The 27,475-nt window shown below is 56.6% G+C and overlaps 2 protein-coding genes across 3 annotated transcripts in view; one reads left to right on the top strand and one right to left on the bottom strand.

The window, feature by feature from the left end:
- Positions 1 to 9,695, top strand: part of CLUAP1 (clusterin associated protein 1) — a 60,472-nt gene extending 50,777 nt beyond the window's left edge. The window contains exons 11-13 of one of the 2 annotated variants that reach the window (XM_030958085.1): positions 7,234 to 7,289; positions 8,882 to 8,923; positions 9,191 to 9,695. In XM_030958085.1, the coding sequence (XP_030813945.1) occupies positions 7,234 to 7,289; positions 8,882 to 8,923; positions 9,191 to 9,346 (254 nt within the window). In that variant the 3' untranslated portion in view covers positions 9,347 to 9,695. The remainder of the gene's footprint in view (positions 1 to 7,233; positions 7,290 to 8,881; positions 8,924 to 9,190) is intronic. The other variant, XM_030958086.1, reaches the window with a different exon arrangement.
- Positions 9,696 to 11,331: 1,636 nt separating this feature from the next.
- On the bottom strand, positions 11,332 to 27,204 carry NLRC3 (NLR family CARD domain containing 3). The gene is made up of 18 exons (XM_030958322.1): positions 27,039 to 27,204; positions 22,104 to 22,241; positions 19,066 to 20,791; positions 18,432 to 18,518; positions 17,670 to 17,753; positions 17,375 to 17,458; positions 16,459 to 16,542; positions 16,270 to 16,353; positions 15,751 to 15,834; positions 14,932 to 15,015; positions 14,426 to 14,509; positions 14,239 to 14,322; positions 13,914 to 13,997; positions 13,178 to 13,261; positions 12,986 to 13,069; positions 12,626 to 12,709; positions 12,371 to 12,454; positions 11,332 to 11,614 (listed from the first exon to the last, which is right to left on the bottom strand). The coding sequence occupies exons 2-18, from the start codon at positions 22,108 to 22,110 to the stop codon at positions 11,524 to 11,526; spliced, it is 3,003 nt and encodes a 1,000-aa protein (XP_030814182.1). The 5' UTR covers positions 22,111 to 22,241; positions 27,039 to 27,204; the 3' UTR covers positions 11,332 to 11,523.
- Positions 27,205 to 27,475: the final 271 nt, after the last annotated feature.

The raw sequence follows: 27,475 nt of genomic DNA, 5'->3' as shown, positions 1-27,475 counted from the left end.
GGCACAGGTGGAGCACACCTGAGCTGCTGCTCCAGGGAGGGATGGGAGCCTTCTGTCCTTCTGTCCTTCTGTCCTGCTTCCTGGGGAGTGCAACTGCAGCCTCTGCTACCACTGCTCAGAGGAGTTGCTGGGTGAGGGTCTGTGGTTCATCCAGGTGGGAAAAGAAATGTTCTGCTCAGTGTGGAGTGGAGCAAAACCCAGCCAGGAAATCAGGGCAGTTGTTTTTGTTAGCAGTGAGGGATTGTGAGCTGTGAGCACAAACCTCCCTGGGCTCTGGAGGAGGTGCCTGTGTGGCCTTTCATGTGTCACCACTCCTCTGGAAGCTGTTCCTTAGATAAACTGCAAACATCTGGGGTTTTGTGAGTGTAATTCTGCTTTCCCCTCTCTGAATGACACCAGGGAAAGAAGCTGACATTCTCAACTCAGTGTAATTTCAGCATTTTTATCCTCCCTTCCTCTGTTTCTCTTGAAAATTGAGAAGTCTTGTTAAGTGCTAGAAACACTGATATTCTCTAAGGAATATTTTTCATTGGCATTTCTCAAGGAAAGGTTTGTACACAGGTTTTAGAGCTTTGGAAGGGACCCTGTAGCTGTCTGTGAAGCTTCATCTCAGAGAACACCATAACCTGAGTCCCTGCTGCTCTTAATAGCAGTTTTAGAGTTTTACTCTAAAAGTTATAGATTTTGCTGCCAGTAGATTTTCTTTTCTAGGAAGAGCTTTGTTATCATTAACTACCCTTAATGGAAACTCAGTTCATCAGATGTTAAGACCTGAGATAAATGTCAGAAGCAGCTGCTTCTTTAGAAAACCAGGGCTGAATGTTTGCTATTAAACACACCACAAATCTGCTGGTATTCTTCAGCAATTTGCATTTAAGATGCACTTAATGATCAAGGCAGCATAACAAGAACATTATTTCTATTAATTATTGCTTTTCAAATTGACTCAATTTAAGATATTTCAATCACTTTCTTTTGAAGCTTTGTGTTTTCTTACGTGATGATGCTGCTGAGCCACGTTTGCTCTCAAGCTGAGGAGAAAGAGCCCACTGTGCTCAGTCCCCTGTGCCTGCTGGGGTGCACTTTTATATCTTTTTTACATTCTAATTTCCATCTTTTACATCTCTAGTTCCCAAGTTATCAGTGCTGGAAGATAAGGCTTCCTCCCTCTCTCTGTGGTGGGCAGATTTTCCAGTGTGGTTTGCCAGTATAGGGGCAAGATTCTCAGGGAGAGATAATCCCTCTTTTTAGGCCACTTGGTATAATTGAGAAAAATCAGCACACTCACCCTCAAGAGCCCTTTCATCAGCTCTGTCTAGATGCAGCAAAACTCAGACTAAATGCAGGTTTGACAATATTGCTCCTGGTTTTATTCTTTCAGCCAATTAAAACACTTGAATTATAGGATTTGGTTTCCCCTGGAGCAGCAAAGAGGGAGCTGGGGGAGATTTGTGTGGTGCAGAGAGAAAATCAACCCCTTCCCCAGGTGCAGAGAGGGACAGGCAGGAGCAGCTGAAGAAAGAAGCTGGAAATGGGCTCTGGAGCTGTGACCTCAGTGCTGCTGGGTCAGCAAACATGGCAAAACCTGAATTAGGGAGGCAGGAAGGGCTCTGGTCCAGGCGGGAGCAGGGAGGTGAGAGCTCCTGGCTGGGGGAGGCTGCAGGTGCTGCCTGAGGGCCTGGGAACTGCAGCTGCTTCATTGTCACAGTGTCACACTGGCAGGAAAATCCCCTCCTTAAGGGGGGTGTTGTTGTAAACCCAAGTGTCACTGATCATTTGCTTTTGTAGATTAGAGATTACACTGATTTATCACAGAATCACACACTGCTTTGGGTGGGAAGGGACTTAAAGTTCATCCCATCCCACCCCTGCCATGGCAGGGACACCTCCCACTGTCCCAGGCTGCTCCAAGCCCTGTCCAGCCTGGCCTTGGGCACTGCCAGGGATCCAGGAGCAGCCCCAGCTGCTCTGGGCACCCTGTGCCAGGGCCTGCCCACCCTGCCAGGGAACAATTCCTAATTCCCAATATCCCATCCATCCCTGCCCTCTGGCAGTGGGAGCCATTCCCTGTGCCCTGTCCCTCCATCCCTTGTCCCCAGTCCCTCTCCAGCTCTCCTGGAGCCCCTTTAGGCCCTGGCAGGGGCTCTGAGGTGTCCCTGGAGCCTTCTCCTCTCCAGGTGAGCACCCCCAGCTCTCCCAGCCTGGCTCCAGCCCTTGGGGCATCTCTGTGCCTCCTCTGGACTCTTTCCAACAGCTCCAGCTCCTTCCTGTGCTGGGGATGCCAGAGCCGGAGGCACTCTGGTCTCTACATTTTCATTTTAGCATTGTCAATGTGAATAAAATTTCACATCCATTTTTATTCTGTCTGTCAATAGATCTTTGAAGCTGTGACAAACACAATGGACTTCCCTGAATTTGTGGTGCCACTTGCAGTAAGATTCTTGTTTTGTCAGAGTGCCAAAGGAAAAGAAATTCTTTAACCATTTGCAGTGTAGAGAACCCGCTTGCCTGAATGAGTTGTTTGCAGGATGGTATTTCATGTGCAGCTGGGGTGGACTTTGGGGTAAAGGATGCACAGCCTTGTCCTGGGAATGCAGAATCATCCTGGGGGTGCTGGGTCAGCCACAGCATCCAGCCAGCCTGGTCTGTCCCCAGCCCTGGCTTGAAAGAAAATGTCTGGGGAAGCACCTGGGAGCTCCCCTCAGCTTCCCTGGGGCTCTCAAGCTGTTCCAGCCCCATCACTTGTGGCTTGCACAGATTTGAGCTAACCCTCAGTACATTTATTTTCTCCTAAGAACCTGTCCAGTCTCTCCTTGAACTAAATAGATTTTTGTCACCCACACCATCAGAAGTGACAGATTTTGAGGTGATGTTCTGATTCCATGTGCAGATCCATCTTTTCAACTCACTTGGAGCAGAGTCCTGAAATGCATTGTGGCATCACGAGCACCTTTCCCCTCCCAGAGGTGGCAGCCTGGGCCACACTGTGCTGGAGACAAGGCAGGGCTGCTGAATGAAGCTGAAATAGTCCCTCCCTGTGGAGCTGTGCCTGGAAATCACCTTTTATTCCACACTGCCAGGGTGTTTCAGCTCCTGTGAACCATTCCTCCCTGTGCTGTAGCTCATTTCCTTTTATAATCCTTTCATAACATTGGTCTTAAGGGCTGGTTTTGTCCTGGCCAGACCTCAGAAACCATTTCACTACTGAGACAAGAACAACTCCAGCCCCATTTGATCTTTACTGTGAGAAGAACAGCTTTATAAAACCCTGGGTTTTTTAGCAGACAATGAGTCCAGAGTCACACAGTGAGAGCAGCTCTCCTGGAGCCCCTTTGCTGGGCAGAGCTGGCCCAGAGGATCAGGGTGTTAATGATGTGCTGGCACAGGGCACTTGCTGCTGAGTGCCTGTGGCACCCTGCATGCTGGGGGAAGGCTGCAGAGCCTGGATTGTCCCTCATTTTTTTCAGTCCTGTAGGGAAAAGGAGAGTTTTGACCTGCAAATCTTCTCAGGTGAGCCTCCACAGTCCTGATTCCAATCCTTCCTTACCACAGGCAGGCTGAAAGTGCTGTTCTCACTGGGAATTGTCACTCTGCTTGTGGAATTTCTCTCTCCAGCTTGTGGCTGTGTTCAGATTTCTGCTATGGGATTTCTAGATTGTTTTCCTTCCCTCTCAACCTCCCCCAGGTGTGCCCCATCCCAACATCAGACCTAGTGAAGAAGGAGGAGGGGCTGTAGGTCTGAAATGTGGGAACAACTCCCTCACCTCCAGGCAGATTTCCTTTTCATGGAGGTGTAAGAAATAAACTGAAGTGTGCTGCCCCATGCACAGCTGGGCTGTGCTTGATCAGTCCCTGGATTTTGGCAACGCCTGGAAAATGCTGCTGGGATCAGGGTCTTGCTCTAAGGGAGGGGATTGCTCTGCTCTGCCCTGCCCTCATCTCAGATCTGGGGCAGGTGTGGATGCCACAATATCAGAAGGATCTAAAGCTGTTGGAGTGTCCAGAGGAAGGACCTGGGCATGGGGAGGGGATCTGAGGAGCAGCTGAGGGCACTTGGATTGTTCAGCTGGAGGAGGAGACTGAGGGCAGAGCTCAGGGGGGGCTGCAGCTCCTCCCCAGGGGCAGCTCTGATCTCTGGGACAGGGAATGGCTGGAGCTGGGCAGGGTCAGGCTGGATTTTGGGAAAGGATTCATGCCCAGAGGGTGCTGGCACTGCCCAGGCTCCCCAGGGAATGGGCACAGCCCCGAGGCTGCCAGAGCTCCAGGAGAGCTTGGGCAATGCTCAGGCACAGGGTGGGAGTGCTGGGGGTCTGTGCAGGGCCAGGGGTGGGACTGGGTGATCCCTGGGGTGCCTTCCCACTCAGGATATTCCATCACTCTGTGATTGGGAGCAGTGTCCAAAGGGCCACAGTTCAGAAGGATCAGGCAGAAGGTTCATCCCATATTTCTGTGTGGAAGGGAATGTGATGCAGAGGAAAGAGGTGTCCTCTGCAAGCTCATGCTGTGAATTCACATTAAGCACTGGAGACTGACTGCAAATCTCCAGACTGGGAGCAAAATGTATCCAAACCCACCTGCCCCCACCCAGGCTGTGCAGACTCTCAGCTTGTGTGTCACTCCTTGCTGTGAGACACAGGGTTAACCTGTACCCACTGCTGGCTGAGGAGCTGGAAATCATCCCAGCCCTGTGGCTCCATCCTGGGCAGCTGCACAGCTCGGTAAAATGGGGAGCATCACACAGGGGGAAAATGGCAACAGCTCACAGCTCCACATCAGGGATGCACATTGCCTGCTGCTCTCTGAGGTGCCTACAAACTATGGCCATGCACAGGGAGGGAGAAGATTTGACTCCAAAGGTGCAGTGAATCACAACCTGTTCATTACCAGCATCTTCCCTAATTACTGCTCTGTGCAGCCTGTCCCAGCTGGAGTCACATTTTCTGGAAGGAAGCTCCACAGGCTCTCTGCTCTTGGCAGCTGTGTGAGCCCAGCTGAACTGAGCCCAGGAGACCAAGTGACAACATCCAGCTCTCCCTGTGCCATGCAGGGCACTCCTCTGTTTGCTGCCTGCCCCCAGCACACACAGGAGCACCCCAGGGCCATTCCCCTACAGGGAAATGTGGGGTTTGTGGGCTGGGGGTGAAAATAATGCTCCATGGAAAATCTGATTTATCTCCTCTTTACAGTTTAGTGCTCAGGTGAAGTCCCTGCCCTTCTGGATGCTGGGAGAGTCCCAGGGTTTGCTGCAGCCCCTCTGCATGCTGGGGTCTCTTCTGGGAGAGTCTCAGGGTTTGCTGCAGGACCTGACCCTGCTGATCCCACAGTTGCTGGTTCAGAGAGGTGCTCCTGGCTTAGACAATGCAGGATCCAAGTCCAGGCAGTAGCAGATGCTGGAATTCCTCCAGGTGTGAGCAGTTACATGTCCATGGGATGTGTGCACTGCTGCCACTGAGGGAGGAGCAGCACCCTGCACACCTCCTGAGAGCATTCTCTCCATGGCATTTTGAACTGTCTTATTCCATCAGCTCACCTAATCTGATATCTTGATTCTCTTTTCTATTCAGAATCTCTCTCAGTTTTGTCTTCTTTTAGCAGCTCCCTGCAGCTTTCTCCTTTTTGAGGTAGTGATTCCCAATTTTACACTTTATGTTGAGCCTTCTACAGAGTAAAATTGCAGTTAAACTCAAAAGTCATTTCTAGGCTGGGCAAAAATGGGGTTCTGTTGTCATCTAAGGATGTCAGGTGTAATCAACCCCAAATTTTTATCATTTAGTGTTGCATAAATTAGAGCAAAAGTCTCCAAAGCCTGAAGACAGATCTATCCAGAAATATTTTAATTCCATCTCCACTTCCTGTGTTACCAGCAACTGCTGCATAGAGGCCACTGCTTTTTATATAAAGACATAAAATCCTTTTAGTGATCTGCCTTGATACAACAGGGGGTTTTTGGTGAGCTGTGGATGAGTTAGGCAGCTTTTTCCTACCACTAACTCAGCTCAAACTGCGTGGGACAAAGGGGACCTGTCATCTTTTGTGCTTTGGGAAGTAGTAAAAAAAAAGAGGTTTGCCAGGGTATACTTCAAAGCTGCCTTGTTTCCATGCTAAAAACAGCACAGATTGGATTGTTCTGATTGGAACAGTCCATATTTGGCATGGAGGAAGCTGGTGATGGCAGGAAATGAACAATTGGTGAGATGGGATGTACACAGCAGGGCTGGAAATAGGATCCAGTGCTGAGTGGGTTCTGTGGCTGCAGCAGCAGGGCTGAGTCACCCAGGCAGCCCCCAGGAGCTTCTCCTCTCCCCATTCCCAACCCTTCTAGGCTCCCTCCCCAGCAAGGGACACCTGCCAGCATTTCCCATGGCCTCTGGGTAGCCAAAACCAGGCAAGGAGGGACGCTGTGTGCTCCCCTCAGTGAGCTCCCTGCAGAGCCCCACCTCCCCTTCAGCCTCATCTAACTCCCATCAGGAAATTCTTGAGGTTTGCCTGGGTTTCCTGTGAGATTCAATCCATCCTGGAATATCAGAAAGGGTCTGAGCTCTCTAAAGGAAAAAGGGTTCATTCACCACATGGAAAAACAGGCTTTTGTTCTCTGTGTACCAAAGCAGAGGAAGAAATGTGTCAGTTCATGGATTTTTTTGGGTTGGAAGGGCCTCTCAAGATGATCTAGAGCAGCCTCTCTGCTCTAACAAGAGATTTGAGCTGCTTGTCCAGGACCACATCCAGTTTGGGTTTGAGTATCTCCATGGATGGAGACTCCTAAACTTCTCTTAGCAGCCTTGTTCCAGGGTTTGACTGCCCTCACATAATAAAAGGTTTCTTGGTTCAGATAGAATTTCCTGTTTCTTGATGTGCCCATTGCCTCTTGTCCTGCCAGAACCATCATGCTGGAATGAGGTAGCTCTGGGAATAGCAGAAACAGTCCCTGACTGGAGCTAGAATCACAGAATCATTCATGTTGGAGAAAAACTCCAAAATCATTGAGTCCAATGTTAACTACTGTCAGCCTTACCCCTCCTACCCTCTCCTGAGCAATGAGGCTTAACAAGGGGGGTGGTGCATGGATTGGGATCTCATCTTCTCCTGAGGGATGCACCCTGAGCCTTACCCTTCCTCCTCCCTCCCTGTAGGGGATTCCCTTTGCTCCTGTGACCATGAACCAGGTGTGATGGGGGTTCTCTTTGCTCCTGTGACACCAGCCAGGTTTGATGGGGGTTCTCTTTGCTCCCGCAGGACGAGTTGGCACACGGATCGTGGGATCAATGCAAGGTGGAGACACGGAGGAGGATGTGAGTAACCATCTCAAGTGTCTGCAGAGCTTCTCTGATAGGGCTTTAGATGGCAGCCCTCTCCTCAGCTGAAGAGACACCTTTTTACCTGCTGAATCCTCACACCCAGGCCTGCTTTGCCCCTCCTTTCCAATGGCTGACACCTTTCCTCAGCATAGACACATATTTCCTTATTTTTCCTTTGTTCTTGGAGTCTGTGTGCTCCATGTGCTTTCACCCCATCCTGCAGTGCAGAACTAGTGGCACACAGGCTGCAGGAATTCTCTTGTGAGCTGTGGGGCAGATTTCTGGGAAGAAGGACCAGTACAGTACAGCCGGAGTTAAATACATGGACCTAAGTCCCCTTCATTGCTCTAAAGTCACTCCTTGGAGCCCTGTGCTGGCAGCATCAGTGCCCTGGAGGATGGGGCAGGGATGAGAGCAGGACTGTGAGCTGTGCCCTTGGGATTCCTGCTGCCCCAGGCTCCTGGCACAGGAGGACTTGCTCTGTGTCTGTGCCCAGCCTTTGGCATCCATGGGCAGCCTGTCTGTGCCTCTGGGCACACCTGAGTGGCCACATCTGCACCAGAGCCAGCTGCTGGGATGTGGTTGGCATTTGCAGTTAGCTCTCCCCACCATCCCAGAAAGCTGCTGCCATGCCAGGGGCAGTGGGGCTGTTCTCTCCAGTGATGCTGGAACACTTTTGGGGAGGGCAAGGAACTAGTACAGCTGTGGTGTCTGTGGGATTGTGTTTGAGCCTGTGCTGCTGTTAATTCCCAGTGTGGGTGGAACCTTTCTGTCTCAATCCAGCAGACACCCCTTTAGAAGGGGAGTTCAGACATTTCTGGGAATCCCAGAACAGTTTGAGGTGGAAGGGACCTTCAAACCCATCTTGTTCCACCCCGAAACACATGCCACTAGACCAGGCTGCTCCAAGCCCCATCCAGCCTGATTTAAAACAATTCAGGGGTGAGGCAGCCACAGCTTTTGGGTTTTAGAGAGAACTTGCAGCCCTTGCTCTGCTCTTTGCTCCTGCCAGAATGGGTTGTTGCCTCCTGGACATCCAGACCCATTTCTGGGAAGGGCAGAGTGCTGTGCTGTGGGTGAAGATGTTGTCACATTCGTCCCAGTGCTGCCTGATTGTCCTTGGCCACGTTAGTGACAGATTTGGATGGTCACCCTCTGTGATTTCTGTTCCCTTCAGGCTCCCTGCTGGCAGCTCTGTCCCTGCTGGCACAGCCCCAGCACATCCAGGGATGGAAAGCCAAGGCCTTCAGCCTGTGACTTCCCTCAGCTGCAGCCTCTGCAGTTGTCTCATGGCTCTGCCCTCTGCCTGCAGCTTCTCAGAGCTCAGGGATCTTTGCAGGCCTCTGCTGGTGTGTCCCAGCTCAGGGATTGAAGCCAGGGAGGCTGCTTTGAGCCCCTCCAGGAGCTCATGGAGTCAGGAAGAGCCAGTGCTGTGTGCCCAGCCTCTGTGTGGTGTGATACCTGAGCTGTGCCTGCCTTTGCTGCCTTCTCCCCTGCTCCAGCCTGGGTACTTTCTGGTCTCTTTTATGTTCTTGTACTTTTTTTTCCTGCTCTGCCTCTCGTGTTCCTCCACTCTGGCTCTCCAGGGGACCCCAGCCCCGGCACGGCCAGGCCGGCGCAAGGCTCAGGTGGGTTCCTCTCCTGGGCTTCCTTCATTCTCTTCCACTCCCCTCCATTCTGTGGGCTCACAGCAGCTGTCACCTCAATGTTAAACAGCCCAGAGCCAGCAGAAATCAGGGAATTTGTGTTCCTGAGCCCCGTGGGTGGGGAAGGAGGTTTGGAATCCATTGGGAGTGCAGGGGAATCCAGCACTGCCATCCCTCTCATGGGGCTGGCAAAGGGGCCTGGCCAAGGAGAGCTGAGCTGGTCATGGACTCCTGTTCCCTGTCCTGCAGGATGACTCAGGGGATAGTGAGATTGACCTGGATGAAGATGAAGATGAGGAGGAGGATGATGATCTGGAAGATGACAGCATGGAAATCTCCCCAGGCAAATCCAGTCTCCGAGCCAGGAAGCCAGAGCCACTGGAGCAAAGTGATAATGACTTCTGACCCTTCAGGAGCAGGAGGCCTCTTGAAGCACAAACTTTGGAGAGGCCAGGAGCTAATACCCTGCTGTCTGAAAAGTGTGTGTCAGTGTGAACTCAGGAGTTGGTAAATAATGTTCATTAAACCTGAAAATTAAACTTGGATTGCCAGGTTTGTGAATCTCAAAGCATGAGCAGTTTATCCATAATGAGAATCACAGTAATGTGCACTTATTTCCATAATTGCACTAAACTGGCTCTTGTGCACTGCAGTGCCAGCAGCCTCACTCCAGTGTGCATCATGTGCCTGATTTCCCTGCATTTTATTATGTCCAAATAGATTTCTTTGGCTTAATAAAACTGGATGAAAAGCTGCTCTGGGAATGCATCTCAATTGGTTTTAAATCTGGCTTAAATCTATTTATCCTAAACATATCCTTTACTTAATAAGGGCTTGTCTGCACAAAGAGCAGCACCAGGGAGACTGAAGGAGTGGAGTTAAAACTGGAGAAGTCCCCAGGGAGACCTTCCAGTGCCTAAAGGGGCTCCAGGAGAGCTGGAGAGGGACTGGGGACAAGGCATGGAGGGACAGGACACAGGGAATGGCTGCCACTGCCAGAGGACAGGGATGGATGGGATCTTGGGAATTAGGAATTGTTCCCTGGCAGGGTGGGCAGGCCCTGGCACAGGGTGCCCAGAGCAGCTGGGGCTGCCCCTGCATCCCTGGCAGTGCCCAAGGCCAGGCTGGATGGGGTTTGGACGAATAGTGGAAGGTGTCCCTGCCCATGGCAGGGGTGGGAATGGATGGGTTTTGAGATTCCTTCCAACCCAAACCATTCTGTGATGATCTGACCCTCGAGAGCAGTTTGAGTCACAGTTTTCTATTTCCTGTACTGCAGGCCCAGATGGAAAAGTGACTCCACAGCTGGTGTGCACAGAGCCAGAGCCTCTCTCTCCAGGCAGCAGTGCCACCTAGCCACAGCACAGCCAGCAGGCAGGTGGCAGAGCCCTGCTGGTGCTGCAGCTGCTGGTGCCAGGCAGCAGCAGCAGCCCCTGTGCCAGTGAACTGAGCTCTCAGCCAGGGCAGGGGAGCACAGCCTGTCCCAAATGTCCTGCAGTGCAAGAGCAAGGCTGCAAGAGGCATCTTCTCATCCAGGAACTAATTTATTCCCAAGCATTTACATCTCCAGAGCTCAGCCCGGTGTTTGTGGGATCAGCCCCCAGGTCCCTGCAGCAGCCACCGGCTGCCCTGAGTGTGGCAGAGTGTCCTGGCTGGGAACAGGGGACAAAGGACAGGGGACAGTGGCTTCAGGGGGCTCTGAGGGTTCACAGTTTGGCTGCTGGGTCACCTGCAAAACTGGCACCTCTTGGGAGTCACTGGGTCCCTGCCACACACACAGAGGCACCACCTCTGCTCTCCTGGTCAGAAAGTGACCTGCTAGGGACAGACCCTGCAGCTGGGACATCAGGAGGATGTGTCCCAAGGTCACAGAACACCGTGAGCAGCAGGAGATCCAAGAGCTCCAGCCTGAAGCTCAGAGGCAGCAGTTTGAGCTGAGGCAGTCCTGGTGTAGCACCAAGATGTACTGGAGACATCCCACCCTCAGGCAGTGCAGTTCTTCTTGTATTTTCCAAGGTCTTTCTAGATGGTTCCACTCCTGTGCCTTGGGTTACCTCTCTCTTGTTAGAGAACAGCTCTGCCAAACACTCCAGGTGTGTGTGGCCAGCACCAGCCAGGAGCTGCTGGAGTGCCAGGTGCACAGCATCACTCCCATCTGAGCAAGGCAGCAGCAAATCTCTCGTGTCCAGCTGGGATTTCAGGGGACCCTGCTGGACTGGGCTGGTTTTAGCCAGGGGTGACAAAGCACAGGAGGAGTTGCTGCCACCAGCAGATAAATCCCCCACAAAAACAAGGTCTGGCTGTGGCATGTGCCCCTCCTCACTCCTTTTTGCATTTCCCCCATTCCCTGAAGCTCACCAGGGCCTGGATGAACACAGACATGGGCACACACATCCCTCAGCTTTCAACGTGAGTCTTGACCCTCCCGCGCTCCTGCTCTGACGCCCTCAGTCCTCCTGGGCCGTGCCAGGAGCTCAGGAGCTGTCCTTGCCCAGTTCTCATCCCTGAGATGGGCACCAGGGAGCTCCCTGCAGTCACCCAGGCCAGGGGGACCCCAGTCCCCTCTCTGCAGCCAGGGTCCCTCACACGTCCACGACGCAGTCGGGCGCGTTGGTCCGGATGGCGTCCGCGATCATCCTGGCTCCCGAGTGCCCGATGAGGTTCCCCTGCAGGCTGGGGGAGAGAGAAATAGAGCTCAGGCTGGGGCACGAGGCACAGCAGGATCCTTGGTGGGGACAGCAGGTGCTGCCCAGCTTTGCACCAGCATCTGGTGTCACCCTGATTTTTTAAGATTCTCTAAGCCTTCTTCTGAGGTTTACATTCTTGTAATGAACTTTCTCACACGCTTTCTGTAAATAACTTATTGTTCTGCATTCTTTTATGGAGGAGGAGAAATTTGATGGCTTGTTGGTTTGTCCAGTGTCATTGGAGAGGTAGCACTTTCACCCTCCAATCCACTGGCTCTTTTGGAAATCTATAAATGTTGGAGTCAGAAAAGAAACTTCCCTTTTCCCCCTTGAGAACAGCAGTGTGTGCACGTTGTGTTGTTTGGTGTGCTCTAGTGACAATCTGGCATCACCTGTGCCCACCCCACCCCATGCAGGACCCTGCTCAAGGGCACTGTGGGTTTGAGAGCCAAGTGAGGAGCTGGACACAGCCCTGGAGAGGTGGAGGGGCTGAGCCCCTTCTCCCCTGCTTTTGGAGAGGATTTCTCTTTTGAGGTGGTTCTTTGGCCCAGAGGCATCCCTGGAGGGGAGCTGAGGGTCTGGAGCTGTGTGTGGGTGGTGGCTGTCACACTGGGAGGAGCACAGGACGTCTGTGCCCTGTGGGGCAGCCAGGAGTGGGCAGGGCTGGCAGTGAGAAGGTCCCTGGGTGGTTCCCATGGTCTCCCCCATCCCTGCCCTTCCCACCCCTGCAGCAGTCACTTACTTGACATAGGTGAGGCCGTGGTTGCCCTTGAGGGCCGTGGCGATGCAGATGGCTCCGTCCATGCCCAGCGAGTTCTCCTGCAGGCTGCGGGAGGCAGGAGGGTCGGACAGCGCCAGCACGTGTGGCCACCAGGGGGGAGCGCATGCACTGAGCCACCTGCCCAGGGTCTGCCCTTCTGAGAGCCCTGGCTTGGCCATGCCCGCGCTGTTCCCAAGGGAATGGCTGCCCAGGCAGTTCTGGGGCTGCGATACTCACTTGAGCCAGCGGAGGCTGCGGTTCACCTTGAGCGCGTTGGCCACAGCCTTGGCCCCTGCCGGGCCCAGGGAGTTCCCCCGCAGGCTGCAAACAAGGGAAAGGTGAGAAAGGACAGGATGGAGGCTGCAAACAAGGGGAAGGTGAGGAAGGACAGCCCACAGGATGCAAACGGGAGCGGTGAGGAAGGACAGACGGACAGCCCGACAGCCCGGGGGGCACAAACGGGAGGAGGGGGAGAAGTGACCACAGCCAGGGACAGCTCTGGGAGATCACGGAGGGCAGGAGCAGAGCTGAGCCAAGGGCTCTCAGACACCCAGGGACCAGTGGCACAGCCCTGGGTACCACGGAGCCACCACTTACTCCAGGATCTGCAGGCTCTTGTTGACCATCAAGGCTTCTGCCAGGGCTTGGGCGCCAGCTGCGCCAACTGAAGCCACCTGCAGGCTGCAAGGGAACAGGGACCCTTCAGCACCTGTCCTGCGGTGGCCATGGTGTGTTAATTAGGGTAATTGGGCCGTGACACCAGGGCCCTGCTGCAGCCTGGGTACTCACTGGAGATCTGCCAGCGTGGTGTTGACCTTCAGTGCAGCGGAGAGCGCGGCCATGCCCTCGTCTCCAATGGCGTTCTCCTGCAGGCTGTGACAGAAGGGCTGGGTGTGCCCCTGGCCTGGGAACCAGGGCAGGGACAGGGACAGGGCCAGCATAGGGCCCAGCAATCCCAAATGGCTTGGGAGGGCTCCTGGAGCACAAGGCATTGAGAGCATCCCCAGCCAGAGACACGCGGTGGGGACACAGCAGATTTGCAGGGCCTAAAGGGACTCCAGGAGAGCTGCAGAGGGACTGGGGACAAGGGTTTGCAGAGATTCATTCCAAGATGTGGGTGAATGAATATATGGTCTAAAGGGAGAAGGATAAAGATGGAAGTTTCTCACAGCTGGAGGAGGGACCAAAGCTGCTTTCAGCATCTCAGAGCACTTGTGGAAACAACCAGGCACAAGGACAAGGATTTGCAGCACAAGAGGGAATGGCTGCCCACTGCCAGAGGGCAGGGTTAGATGGGATATTGGGAAGAATGAGGTGGGCAGGCCCTGGCACAGGGTGCCCAGAGCAGCTGGGGCTGCCCCTGGATCCCTGGCAGCGCCCAAGGCCAGGCTGGATGGGGCTTGGAGTGACCTGGGACAGTGGAAGGTGTCCCTGCCATGGCAGGGGTGGGATGGGATGAGGTCTAAGGGCCCTACCAGTAGGCAAAGGGTCCTACCAGGATCCATCCACCTGTGTCCCCACTTACTCGAGGCTGGCCAGGCTGCTGTTGGACTGTAGTGCTTGTGCCAGGGCCGTGGCTGTTTTGGCCTGCATGAAGTTCCACTGCAAGCTGCAAACAGGAGAAAATGAGAGGCGAAGCCTTGGGCTGTGAGCGTGCCCCGATCCAGCCAGGCTCCACACCCATCCACAGCCACCCAGGGATGTGCAAGACCCCGTGGGCCCATCCAGGATGTCACAGCACACCTCCCGGGGGTGCCATGTGCCAGCCTGGCGGGGCTGAGGGCCAGGAGCAGTGTCCCTGGCCGTGTCCATGCCAGGCCCCCAAACGCAGGCAGCCCAGGGACACTCACTGGAGGGAGGTGAGAGCCTGGTTCTCCCTGATGGCCGCGGCGATGGCCTGGCCCCCGTCGTCACACAGCAGGTTGGCCGCCAGGCTGCAGGGACACAGGACTCGGGTCACACAGGAGAAGCTGAGGACAGCTCCAGGGACAGCACAGGGTGCTCTGGGTGCCCTCCTGGGGCCCCCATGGGACTTACTCCAGCTTCCTGAGGGTGCTGTTGCTGCGCAGGGCACGGGCGATGGCCGGGCCCCCCTCCCTGCTGATGGAGTTCTCCCTGAGGCTGGGGAGAGACACAGGGCTGGGGAGGGGCAGCCAGGGCAGGGCAGGGGCAGCTGCTCCCCCAGAGCCCTTCCCCTCCTGCTCTGGGCTCAGGCCATGGACTGAGCAGAGCAGTTTGTCTGAGACCACCCCCACCAGCTCCTGCAGCTCCATTCCCCGTGTTCCCTGTGGGCTCTGGTGGCCCATCAGGGCTTTTTGCCAGCCTCCCTTCCCTGCTGCCATCCTGTCATTCCAAGATGTGGCTGAATGAATATTGTCCCAAAGGGAGAAAGATAAAGACAGAGAGAAGTTCCTCGCAGCTGGAGGAGGGACCAAAGCTGCTTTCAGCACCTCAGAGCTGGAAACAACCAGGCACAAGCTCTGAGAAGCTCCCAGGTGCCAGCCCAGCCTTTGGCCAGGGTGGCTGCAGGGACTGTCACTCACTTGAGGCTGAGGAGTCCCTTGTTGGAGCAGAGAGCTGCTGTCAGCGCCGAGACCCCTGCACTGCTGATGGAGTTGCTCTGGAGACTGAGACAAACAGGGGAGGTGTGAGGATGGGCCAGTCCTGGCATCACAGCTGGGCTGCAGGGCCATGTCTGGGGTGGACAGTGCCCATTTCACCAAGAAAAGGGCATCCCCCAGCCACAGGGAACAGGGCAGCCAAGGCAGAAGGAGCAGCCCTGGGAGCACCCAGGGTGGGATCAGCCATTCCTGTGGCCACAGCAGCCCCAGCAAGCACAGGGGACAGGGCTTGCCAGCACTTTGGGGCACCTTTGTCCCCACCTGTCACTGTGGCTGCTGGCTCAGCTGGGCATGAGGCTCCCATGGGTTTGGGATCCTGGTCACAGGGACAGAACCAGGGCACAGCCACTCATCAGCAGGAGCCATCAGCTCTCCTCCCCAGGGGCTGTGCCCATGGGGAGTGAAGGTGGCACCATTCCAGCCTGACTCTGCCAGGCCCCAGCCCATTCCCTGCCTCCTCAGCCAATTCCCATCAATTTGAGAGAGAGAACACACAAAGCTGCTGATTTCCTCCAAGCCAAAATAAAAAGTCACCACTGGGTTTTAGGATTGATTCTGTCAGTGTCCCTCCAGCCTGGCTGCTGCTGGAGCTGCCCCATCGTGTTCCAGCCTGTACATCCAGGGAATGTGCAGTGGGACAGACATGGGGAGGGGCTGAGGGCTTGAGGGGTGGCAGATTGTGCTGGCAGGAGGAGGCTGGGCTGTGTTGTCAAGGAGCCCAGGCAGGGAGGGGGAACTTACTCCAGGCTTTGCAGGCTGTGGTTCACCCTCAGAGCTTCAGCCAGGGCAATGGAGCCGTCGTCTCCCACTGAGTTGCTTGAGAGTCTGAGACAGAAGAGGAAGCTTGGAGCTCCAGCAAGGAATTCACCTCCCCCAGGCCCTTCCTGCTGCAGCAATGAGCATGAACTCACTGCCACCTCATTCCCCACCTACACACACCTCTGTTCTCGGGGCTGGGTTGAGCTGGAATAGCTTTTAATGTTTCCTCAGGGTCTGGAGCCCTGCTGCTTCCCTCTGCCAGAGGGGAGACAGCTTCTCCTTCCTTCACGTGGCTCCTGCATGCCTGGAGGTGCAGAGAGCATCCCCACAGGGCTGCTCCCAAGGCTCTGCTCTCTCCACCCACACCAGCCCTGCTGGGCAGAGCCAGCACTGTCCCTCCTGCCTGTCACACGAGCCTGCCCCTTTCCTGCCCTTCCTGCCCACAGGTGCCCGGGGATGTGGCCCTGGCAGTACCATCCCTGCCCCTCACGCCGTGCTCACATCAGCTCCCTCAGGCTGCGGTTCTGCTTCAGCGCCTCGGCCACGCTCCGGGCGCCCTGGGCTCCGACCGCGTTCTTCTGCAGGCTGCAAAGGCAGGAGGCACCTGTCAATGGCACAGCCACGTCCCCATGGGCAGCACCCACCCTGCCGGGTGGCTGGAGGGGGGGACACCACGTCTGGGTCACTCACTGCAGGGTCAGCAGCCTGTGGTTGCTCAGCAGGGCCTCGGCCAGGGAGGCGGCGCCGTCCTCCTTGATGGAGTTGTGCTGGAGGCTGTGGGACACAGCAGTGAGGCCAGGCGTGGATGCTCCCACAGCAGGGCTGCAGGGCAGTGGCCACCTGCCCTGGGGTTTGCTTGCCCTGAGAAAGGGGTCTGGCCCCCAAGCATCCCTGACCAGGAGTCTCCTTCCCTCCTGTGTCACAGACATCTTTTATGAAAAATCCTTTCCTCAGGATTTTTCCTCCTGAGAAGCTGAGAGGCCTCAGGAACAAAATGTAAACAATGGTTATCTGCTGCTGTGGAATGCAACAGGTGCATCTGTGATTGGTCTCATGCAGTTGTTTCTAATTAATGGCCAATCACAGTCAGCTGGCTCAGACAGAGCCAAGCCACAAACCTTTGTTATCATTCCTTCTTTCTCTATTCTTAGCCAGCCTTCTGAGGAAATCCTTTCTTCTATTCTTTTAGTATAGTTTTAATGTAATATATATCATAAAATAATAAATCAAGCCTTCTGAAACATGGAGTCAGATCCTCATCTCTTCCCTCAACCTGAGACCCCAGTGAACACTGTCACATTCCTCTCCCATGGGATTTTCCTTCTTCCACCAAACAGCACCTGGGAGCTCCCATGCACAGAAAGGACCTCGACCTGGGCTGCAGCCCCAACCCCTCCCTTCACTGCCCCAAGAGGCAGGACAATCCCAGATTTCTGGCCCAGGGCTGCCCAGCCCCTGGGTCTGTGCCAGCTGCACTCGTGCATGCCCAGGCTGTGCCCCTGTGCTGCCCTTGGAGCTTGGGAAAACCCCAGGGGCACAGAAGAGGCCTGGAAGGGGGCCTGCCCTGGGGATCTGCTCAGGAGATGCTCCAGAGGTTGAGACTTACTTCAGGGAGAGCAGGATTTGGTTTTTTTTCAGGGCATCAGCCAGGGCTTTGGCTCCGGCGGGGCCGATGGAGTTGCTCCGCAGGCTGGGGCGGGACAGCAGAAAAGCCAAGGTTAGCAAAGCCAGACTGGCACGGGCCCAGTTTAAGCCAGATGCCTCCACATGGCACTGCTGGGGTGGGACATGAGGCCAGCAGCTCGTGGTGGTGGCTTTAGGGGGTGGGATCCAGCCCAGCCATGGGCAGGGAATGGTTCCCAGAGGGAATGGGGCACCAGAGGGGCTGGGCAGGGGGACACTCCAGCACCATCAGGCTCCTGTTCACCAGCAGAGACCTGGCCAGAGCTTTGGCTCCCTTGTTGCTGATCTGATTTTCTGCCAAGCTGCCCAGAAAAAGGAAAATTGGGTGTTTTTTCCAGAGGAGGAAGAGACTGGCACAGAGCCTGGCATGTCCCAGGATGCAGCTGGGATGGGGGAGCAGGGAAGTGCCATGGGGAGCATTTGGTTCATGGTACAACCAAAGTGATGGATGTTCTCCTGGGGTGGACACCATGCAGGGACTGCAAGGACACCATTTCTGGACATAAAATTCATTTGTGTCCCATAAAGGAGCTCAGATGGCAGCATGGGGAATTCTGTGCAGCCTTGAGGAAGAGGAGGAGGTGGGGAAAGTGGGAGCCCATCTGTCTGGGATGAGGCACCTCCCTGCACGGGGTCAGGAGCCTGTCCCCTCCCTGCAGCAGGTGCTCTATGCAGAGCCTCGAGTGTCCAGGGATCTGCTGTGACCTTGGGAAGTGGTTTGTTGGGATAACCCATGGATTTACTGATGGTTTTTAGGAACAGTGAGGAGGCAGCAGTTCCAGGAAGACTGGGCAAGACAACCCTGGGGTAAGGTCACTGTGCCTGGGTGCAGGGGATCATGTGGGGCTGTCCTTGTCCTTGGGCACCCTGGGGAGCCAGGGGGAGACACGTTCCTGGGGGACCCTCACCCTGGTTTTGTGGTGCCCCCAGCTCCACGTTGCATCCCCAGGACATCCCGTGTGCCCTGGGCCAGGTCCTACCTGAGCCTCTGGATCTGGCAGTCCTTCCCACTCAGCACACTGCCCAGCAGCTCCATCACATCGTCCTTAAAGTGGTTATTGTCCAGCCTGCAGAAGACACAAGCAAAGAGCAAGAACAAGGGTTTTGAGAGCAAAGTGGAGAAAGGATGATCCTCCCATGACATCTGCCTGTCCCAGGTGGAGAAGCTCAAGGACAGAAGCAGAGCTGATCCAGTGCCACCCCTTCTGCAGGTGAACAACATTTGGTGGACCCATGTGTCCACTGGGACCTGGAATTGTGAGTCACAGGGGGGAGAGAGAACTCATTGCAGCCTCCGATACTTAGAGGGGACTTACAAGAGGGAACAAGGTTAAACTAAAAAGGAGAGATTTAGATTAGAATTTAGGATTAAATTCTTCCCTGGGAGGATGCCCAGAGCAGCTGTGGCTGCCCCTGGATCCCTGGCAGTGCCCAAGGCCAGGCTGGACAGGGCTTGGAGTGACCTGGGACAGTGGGAGGTGTCCCGGCCATGGCAGGGGTGGAACTGATGGGCTTTAAGTTCCCTTCCAACCCAAACCAATCTGTGACTCCACAGTCACAGCCTGGCACCTCTCCTCACTCCACTCCTCCCGGTGCAATCCCAGCTGGACTCACCTGAGGCTGTGGCAGAAGAGGAGCTGGGAGAGCAGGCTCTTACACACATTGTAGGTGAGGCAGTTGGAGAGGTTCACCTCCTCCAGGCAGACGTCAGACACCTGCAGGAGATAAGCCAGGGCAGAGCAGTTCACGGGGGTGAGCATGCCGGCCAAGGTGCCGCTCCTCATGGCCTCCTCCACGGCCTGGGCGGTGTCGGTGTGCTGCAGCTCGTGCAGGCAGCGCATGGTGTTGACGGCGCGCCAGGACACGGCGTGCTCGCTGCCCAGGCAGCCCTGCAGGGCATCCACGGCCTGGCTGCGCCACCCGCCGTGCTCGTCCTTCAGCAGCAGCCACCCCGAGAGCAGCCGGTTCACCGGCGGGGACAGCAGCCCCGAGAGGAAGCGCATGAAGATGTCCAGCTGTCCGTCCTCGGCCTGCAGCGCCCTCTGCACGGCGCTCCTGAAGTGGCTGAGGAAGCCCAGCTTGGGCCAGGACACGCCGCTCTCCACGAAGAGGTCGAAGATGGCCCGCTTGGCCGCCGTGTAGTAATAGAGAGCTGCCAGGAACTCCTGGATGGTCAAGTGGGAGAAGTAGTAGGCTGCGGAGGCCGGCATGTCCTCCTTGAGCAGGAGGCGGGTGGAGAGGCAGCTGTGCAGCAGGGAGAGGTCGATGCCGTAGGCCTTCATGTCCTGCTCGTAGAACACGTGCTTCCCCCGCAGCAGCCCGTAGAAGGCCAGCCTGCCCAGGCTGCCCACCAGCTTCTTGCTGGTGTTCACAGCCTGCTCGATCCTGAGGGCTTCTCTCGGCTTTTCCAGCCAGTCACCACTCAGAGCCATTTTAAAATAATAGGAGTAGATTTCTGACAGGGTCCTGGGGACCACAGTCGCTTCTTGGGATTGATCGTTGCTGTGTTTCAGGAAATAAGCGATTGAGGAGGCAGAAATCCTGCAAAATCCAGGAATGGTGCACAGGACATGGAGCGACCTGTTAGCCCTGATGTGCTGCAGGACTTGGCTGGACAGATCTCTGTTGTCCAGGAACATCTGGTCCAAGAAGTCCTTCATCTCTGCAGCCCCAAAGCCTCGGATTTCCGTCATGCGGTCCACCAGCCCGCTGGGGATCTGCCCGGCCGCCGCCGGCCGCGCCGTCACCCACACGGAGGCCTCCTGCAGCAGGTTCCCCCTTATGATGTTGGTGATCAGGTTGTCCACTTGGATCTCCTTCTTGGGATCGGTGCAAATCGCAGCGTTGGAGAAATCCAAGGGGGTCTTGAACTCATCCAGGCCGTCGAGGATGAGCAGGGTGCGGGCGGCCCCGGCCGGGATGTGGGGGCAGGCCAAGCGCAGGAGGCGCTCAGCAGAGAGCTTCTCGTGGGTGTTGAGCTCCTTAAAGGTGAGGGGCAGCACGAACAGGATGTCCCTGCTGATCTCCCCCTTTGCCCAGCTGCACACAAACAGCTTCACCAGAGTGCTCTTTCCCATGCCAGCCACGCCAACTGTGAGGGAGATCCGAGGGGGGATGCTGACCTTGGAGAGAGGCAGGAACAGCTTCTCCAGGGGGATGCTCTTGGAGGTGCTTGGCAGGCCTTTGGTGGTCTCCACCTGCAGGATGTCGTGCTCCTTCTGCTGGATGTCGGTCAGGCCTTCCACCAGCAGCAGGTTGGTGAGGCGCTGCAGGGCTCCTGGCTCCAGGCCGTTCCCACAGGAGCTCTGCAGGCTCTCCAGGTGCTTCTGCACCATGGGTTCTGCACAGAGGAATGAAACAGGGGTGAGGAGGAAGAGGAGGAAGCACAAAAGGAAATGACAGAAGCTGCTTCACTTTTCTGCCGTGCCCAAGCAGAGGGAAACCTCATGGAGCCCTTACATGCTGGTGGGAAGGATGGCAGGGCTCAGAGGGCACCAAGAGGCCTAAAGGGCCTTGGTCAGCCTGACAGTCAGTCCGGGAGCCCATTTAAGCTCAGCCCTGGGCCTTCAGCCTCAGCTAAAGCTGTGTTGTAGGAGTTAGATCTTGGTCCTCATCGCTCTGCCCTTGCCTGGTGGCCACTGGGCTGTGTCTGAACCTGGTTGCCCTTGCTGGGCCTGATCCTGACCTCTTGATTGACTTCCCACCGTGACTTCATCCCTGCCTCATTGCCATGGGCTCTCTGATGAACTGGACCCTTGGCTGAATCTGGTGGCCGCATCTGGCCCTGTCCTGCTCACCTGGCTCAGGTATCACAGTGACATTAAACCCCAAGTAAAGGCTGGACAAGCAGGGGATGATGGTGTGAGAGATTCAGGGCTCAGCCTGGAGCCTTCCAGCCAGGAGGGAAAGCAGGGCTCCTCATTGCCCTCTGCACACCTCTGAGGAGTTTTCAATGTCCTCAGTGTCCAGGTCACACCAGGCAGTCCCAGCTCCAGGCTGGGAACAGGAAAGGGACAGCTGACCCTGACCCCATGCACTGGTGGCTGCCCCAGCTTTGGGCTCTCTCTGCAGCCCTTGCCAGGAGAGCTTTCCCTGCTTTCCCTCCAAGCTCAGCCCTGAATCTCTCACCATCATCCCCTGCTTGTCCAGCCTTTACTGGGGGTTTAATTTCACTGTGATACCTGAGCCAGGTGAGCAGGACAGGGCCAGAGGTGGCCACCAGGTTCAGCCAAGAGTGCAGCTCATCAGAGAGCCCATGGCAATGAGGCAGGGATGAAGTCAAGGTGGAAGTCAATCGAGAGGTCGGGATCAGGCCCAGCTGGAGCCCCCAGAGTGCCCTGCCCAAGGCCTCCTCGCCATGGTGCCATCCCAAAGCCCTGGCAGGAGGCTTTGTTAGGAGCTGCTGGGTCAGGGCAGCAGCTACTGAAACTGGAGCTGAAGAGACTGAAGAGCACAATCATGAAATGCTGTTTCCTCCTGGGATCCAAACCCATGCAGAGAAAAAAGCCTGAGCAAGGTCATTTCTCTGCAGAGGCAGCTGTCCCCCGGTGCCAGTGCAGCCCTGCCTTGGACCTGCCCACACCTTGGCCCCTCACCCCATTCCTGACCCCAGCACTCCCCCAGGGGGACAGATCTGCCCAAGCAGCACTCACCTTCCATCAGAGGCCTCCTGTGACATGTGTGTTCCCTGGGTGAGGAGCGCTGTGGTGGCAGCAGTGTCCCATGGGCCACCCCGTGTCCCCTGGCCGCTCACAGCCCCACCCGGGGCTCCTCAGCCCCTGTCCATGGCCCTGGGGAGGAAGAGGAGAAGATCAGGAGCAGTGTGGGAGGGAGCCCGCTCTGAGCTGGCTGTGGGTGAGCCAGGGGTTCACTCCTGAGCCTTTGGCTGCCACAGAGCCCCCTTCAGTGGCAGGGGCACAGCTGGGCCTCCAGCTTGGCCCAGAGCTCCCGTGCCACACAGCACCAGCACCGCCTTCCTGAAGCACAGAGGGGCATGAACTGCCTGGCAGTGCCCCTGTGCCCTCTGTGGGTCACCACCACTGCCACCAGGGCTGGGAGCTGCTGCACATTCTCCTCTGTCCTGTGAAGGAAGTCGTGGGGCAGCAGGCAGAGTGATGAAGGGCCTGCTTTGCTTTCAAACCCACCTTGGCCCCGTCCAGAGGCTCTGTCAGGGCTTGCTGAGCGGGGCCAGCACCACATCCTGTGCACAGCTCTGGGGATGCTCTGAATCATCAGCAGAGAAGGAGCAGCTACTGCTCCCTCCCCCTCAGCTGCTGCCACAGCACGCTCAGGGCTTGGTGGTTATTTTTAAGAGGTGTATCTGCTCAGAGTCCTGTTGCTCTTCAAGCAGAGGCAGAGAGGGGAAATCTCCATGCCTGAGAGTGCTCCCAGCTCCAGCTGTGCTGCAGACACTGTGCTGTGGCCTCTCCACCAGCCCCAAAGTCACCTCCAGGCTCTGGAGATAAACCCCTGCGCCCCAGGGGATGGCTGATCACAGCAGCAATGCACACACGGTGCCTCAAGGCCTGTGTCTGGCAGCTTCCCTCACCTCCACGGCCCTACAGGGTGTTCAGGATCCACGTGAGCACCTCCATGCTGGTCAGAGGCTCTGCAATGGGGTCTGTCCCCACACACAGCCCTGCCTTTGTCCAGCCCAGCCCTGAGGGGCACGTGGGCGCTGTGGGGGCTCTGATGCAGCCTCACCAACAGGTGACACCTTTCCTTGGTCACACCTCCTCCGGGGACAAAGCGCAGATGCAGCTGGACCAGCCAAACCTGGCAGAGCTTCTGGTCCATGGTGCAAGGCCAAGGTGCTTGGAGCTTCTCCTGCCCCTGCTCCCTCCCAGGGCTCCATGTGGGCTTTGTTTCTCCCACCAGAAGCACAAGACTGCAGGAGGGCCCTGGCAGTGTCCCCAGGGCTGGGTCCCTCACACAGAGACAAGGGGCATGTCCCAGGTCCTGAGGAGCCCTTGCAGGGCTGGGACGAGCAGGGTCTGAGCCCACTGCCCTTCCCTTCAGGATGGAAGCCTGGCTGAGCCCCTGTGCCAGTGGTGCCAGAGCTCCAGGAGCCCTGGGCAGTGGTGGTGATCCCACAGATCCCAAAGCCCTTTCCTCCACACCGGGAGCAGCAGCAGCTCTCACTCATCACCCCCGGGCAGTGGCCTGGGCAATGAAGCCACCACCAATTAAAGGAGCTCAGTGAGCAATTCACAGCTAAATGTTCACCCTTTGATGTGCTCTTGTCTCTGACTGGCCTGGAAGGCTCAATTCAGCCTTGGCAGCCCCCAGGTGTGTCTCTGGTCCTTGCTGCACAGCCGGGATGGAAGGGGCTCCTGCTGCAGGTGCTCCCTGCAGCCCTGCCTCTGAAATGGGCCCCTTTGATGGGGGAAAGCTGCTCCAGCACCAGAGAGGGTTTGATGTGTCCTCTGCTGCTCCTTCACAAAGCAGCAGCTCGTGCAGAGGCGTCTCACCAGGAGAATAAGGCAGCACAAGGGATAATGCAGGGAGGGGCTGAGTTTTTTCTGGTTCCAGGAGCTCCAGGTGCAGCTCCAGGAGCACAGGGGGCAGCTGGGGGCTGTCCTGGGGCTGGAGGAGCCCCAGCTCTCACAGGAGCTGTCTGAAGGGTAAGGGCTGGCCAAAGCCAAGCTCCATAACCCCTACAGACACCCAGGTGAGTCCAGGATGGGACCAGCTCCTTCCAGGGCTGCTGGCCACGAGCCCTGCCCGAGGTGTCCATCGTGCACATGCCAGCTTTGCCTGGCCAGGATCCAGCAGGGACAACGTCCCCCTGGCAGCCAGAGGAGCAGGGAGGCAGCTTTGTGCTGCCCTGCCCTGCCTGTGTCCCCAGGGGATGAGGGGCCTGGAGGGCAGGAGGCTGCCCAGCCAAACTGTGGATGGCACCTGCAAGCCCCAGGGAGGGAAATGGGGATTTTCTTGGCAAGAATTTGGCATTAACACTTTGGCTTTTGCTTAGTGCAATCCAAAGGTCCAGCCTAGGAGAAAATCCTTTCCCCTAAGGATGTTTAGACAACACTGATGTGTTCTTTGAGCAGCTCCAATCCAGCTGGAAGCAGCATCCCCACATCCCACCTGAGTGTCCCTGCCCAAAGCCCATCGGTGCTGGGTGCCACAGGGGCTGTGCTGGCACAGCCACTCCTCTCCCACAGAGCTGCTGTGCTTTCAGTGGCTCTGTTCCAGGCCTCCTGACACCAACCCCAGAGAACACAGGCCTGGATGTAGCCCCTGCTCATCTCTGCCTCTAATCATGTGCAGTGCCACCCCTGGCAATCCAACACGACCAGAGCAGCATCCAGGGAGTCTGGGATGGAGGGACAGCCCTGAGGTGGCCACAGCAGGGAGCATTTACTGCCTGCAGACCCTCCTGCCGGCCCAGACAGACCCACCACGCTGTGCCTCAGCAGCTGCTGAGCACCAGCCCAGGAGCTGTCCCTGCAGCACCGGGGCTGCACCAGGGGACACCCAGCAGCTGAAATCTCTGTTTGTCCCCTGCAGGGCTCGGGGGCAGGATCAGCAGCACTGTGGAGGGAGGGAAGGGGTGGTTGGCAGCTCCAGGGGGATTTCCCAGCTCCCAGCAGAGCCCTGGGGGCCCAACCTGCTGCCAGGGCTGGGCTGGGGTTACACAGGCACCAAAGGGCTGGGCAGGAGCTCCTGCATGGCTGCAGCACCCACAGGTGGAAAACATGGGAAATGATCGACAGCATTTAGATAAGGTTAAAAGCTTCTTACATGATCATTCCATGGTCCCACAGCACCTGCAGGAGGTGGGAGGTGCCCAATCCCAGGTCACTCCATGCCCCAAACACACCAAAACCTCAGCCTGGCCACCTCCTTGTCCATGTGCTGCCATGGGAATGAAAACATTCCCCAGGCCAGCAGCTCCAGCTGAGCGAATCCCGAAGCCAGGATGCAGGCTGCCACCTTTTGGCAGAATGGAAGAGACTTCACATCGTTAATTTCTGCTAATTAAACGAGGCAATAAAGTACCTTCTGCATTATTACTCAATTATGAAGCTTGCAGACTGGCAAGTATCCCAGTTATCTAAGTTTACATATGACTTAAATTTTTTGGTCTGCATTTAATGCCAGCAAAATTGATTGCCAAATCAAATGTATTTTATGTCAAATTTAATCTCTTCCAGGTTTGAGGTTTGGTTTTTGGTTTCCTCGAGCCCCAACCCCCAGACACAGAAGGGGTTAAACACGAGGTGAGGGAACATGAAGGGCCCCTGGGCTGGATGCCAGCAGTGCCAATCCCAAATCTCACCAGAAAAAAAAGGAAAAATCAATCTAGGGGTGATTCCAAACAGCTAAAAAGGAAGCTAATTTTGGAGAGGATGTCCCTTGCAGGGCACCTCACACCTCACAAGCTGCAGAGTGAAGTCTGGAGCATTTCCTTAGCTGGCCATGCCCCGAGGATGCTTCACCACAGCTGTGCAAGCAGCTGAATGAACAGCAGATCCCCCCAGCAAACAGCCCCTGCCCTTCCCACCCACGGGATCTGAGGACATCAGCAGGAAAACTGGGCAGGAGGTGCTGCCAGCCCATCTCTGGGGCTGCTGGCAGACGTGGTACCCAGCCAGCCTTTCTGGGCCTGCAGAGCTCCCCAAAGAGCAGCTGCGAGCTCTCCAGGGAGAGATTTCTGTGCAACATGAGCACCCCGAGTGGGAGGTGTCCCCTGGCTCCCAGGGAGCCTGTCTGGCTCTGGATAACTCTTCCATGTGGTGGCCAAACCCTGAGCGAGGGTGACACCCCAGGGGTGACAGCAGCCAGCCTGTCCCCAGCAGCAGTCCCACATTTATGGCTACACAGCGCCCATAAGAGCCTAAATAACAGCAGGATTGGGTCTGATGCCCTGAGGCAGCTCAGGATGCCCGGCCTCTGTGCCCACCTGGGTGCAGGGCTGAGCTCCAGCCCCCCATGCTGCTCCTGGGGCACCCCAGGGCCCTGCCCCGCTCTCGGGTGCAGGTTTGCACCGTGCCACAGGTGAGGGTGACACTAATCTCTTCCTTTTCTATTGGAGGTACATCTTGGGGTTCATTTCGGATGGTTTGGGCATGAATCAGTTCAGCAGATGACATTAAGGGGAGAAAGCTGCTGCACAAGGCTCTGGGCAGGCAGGACAGCCTGGCTGAGGCTCCTTTGTGCCCTGGCAGGCAGAGCAGGCAAGGGGACAGGATTTGTGACATGTGCCAGCTTCCCTGTGGGGTGCCACGCTCATCTCCATCACTCCGGGCTCCAGCCCCTCCTGCCAGCCTGATTGCCATGCAATGCCATGCCGTGCCGTGCCGTGCCGTGCCATGCAATGCCGTGCCATGCAATGCCATGCCATGCCAGGGACCTCTGCCCATCACATGCCATGCTGTGCCGTGCCGTGCCATGCCGTGCCGTGCCGTGCCAGGGACCTCTGCCCATCAGCTCCCTGCCCTGCTGCCTTGGCCCAGCGATTCCATTCCACGTGGCCATCACAGCACGAGCTCTGCAGCAGTTTGTCCCCACTCGGGAGAGCCAAGCGACACCTCCACTTCTCCCCTTCTCCCCACATCCCTCCAAGCCCCCCAGACTCCTACCTTGGCCTCGGGCCCCTTGCCCAGGTCGCTGTGTCAGCAGGGCAGTGGCGAGAGCATCCTCATGGCCCGGGAAGATGCAGCCCCTCCGTGTCCAGCTCAGCTCCTTATCCCCAGGGCTTTCCCCTCCTGGGTGATGCTCAAGTTGGAGGCAGCAGCCACCCTGGTGTCCCCTGATGGCACCGGGGCCGCGGCGATGCTCGGGCAGCACCTGGGCAAGGTGGGTCCGCCTTCCCCCCGCGGCTTCCAGCCCGGTGGTTTCCGTCTCTTTCCGTTCTCTCCGCGCCCCTTCCTGCCCTGGGTCTCGCAGATCTTCCTTCCTGTCAGCGTGGGGCTGCTGGCTATGCAAATCGGCCTGAGGGATCCGCCAAAAACCCGCCTGAGCCCCGCGGCGCCAGCCGGGGCTGCCCGCGGGGATGCTCCGGGCAGGGACACTTCCC

Source organism: Camarhynchus parvulus, chromosome 14 (assembly GCF_901933205.1).
Source record: "Camarhynchus parvulus chromosome 14, STF_HiC, whole genome shotgun sequence".
In the NCBI taxonomy this organism is placed as follows: Eukaryota; Metazoa; Chordata; class Aves; order Passeriformes; family Thraupidae; genus Camarhynchus; species Camarhynchus parvulus.
Note: the sequence above shows the minus strand (reverse complement) of the source record. Positions and strands in the feature narration are given on the sequence as shown.

Excerpts from the sequence above, each read along its gene's own strand:
- NLRC3 (XM_030958322.1), bottom strand. Across the intron at positions 15,016-15,750 it reads CACAGCCTGCAAAGCCTGGA|TCTCCAGAGCAACTCCATCA; the intron begins GTAAGTTCCCCC and ends TGTTTGTCTCAG. Across the intron at positions 14,323-14,425 it reads AGCACCCTCAGGAAGCTGGA|CCTGGCGGCCAACCTGCTGT; the intron begins GTAAGTCCCATG and ends GTGTCCCTGCAG.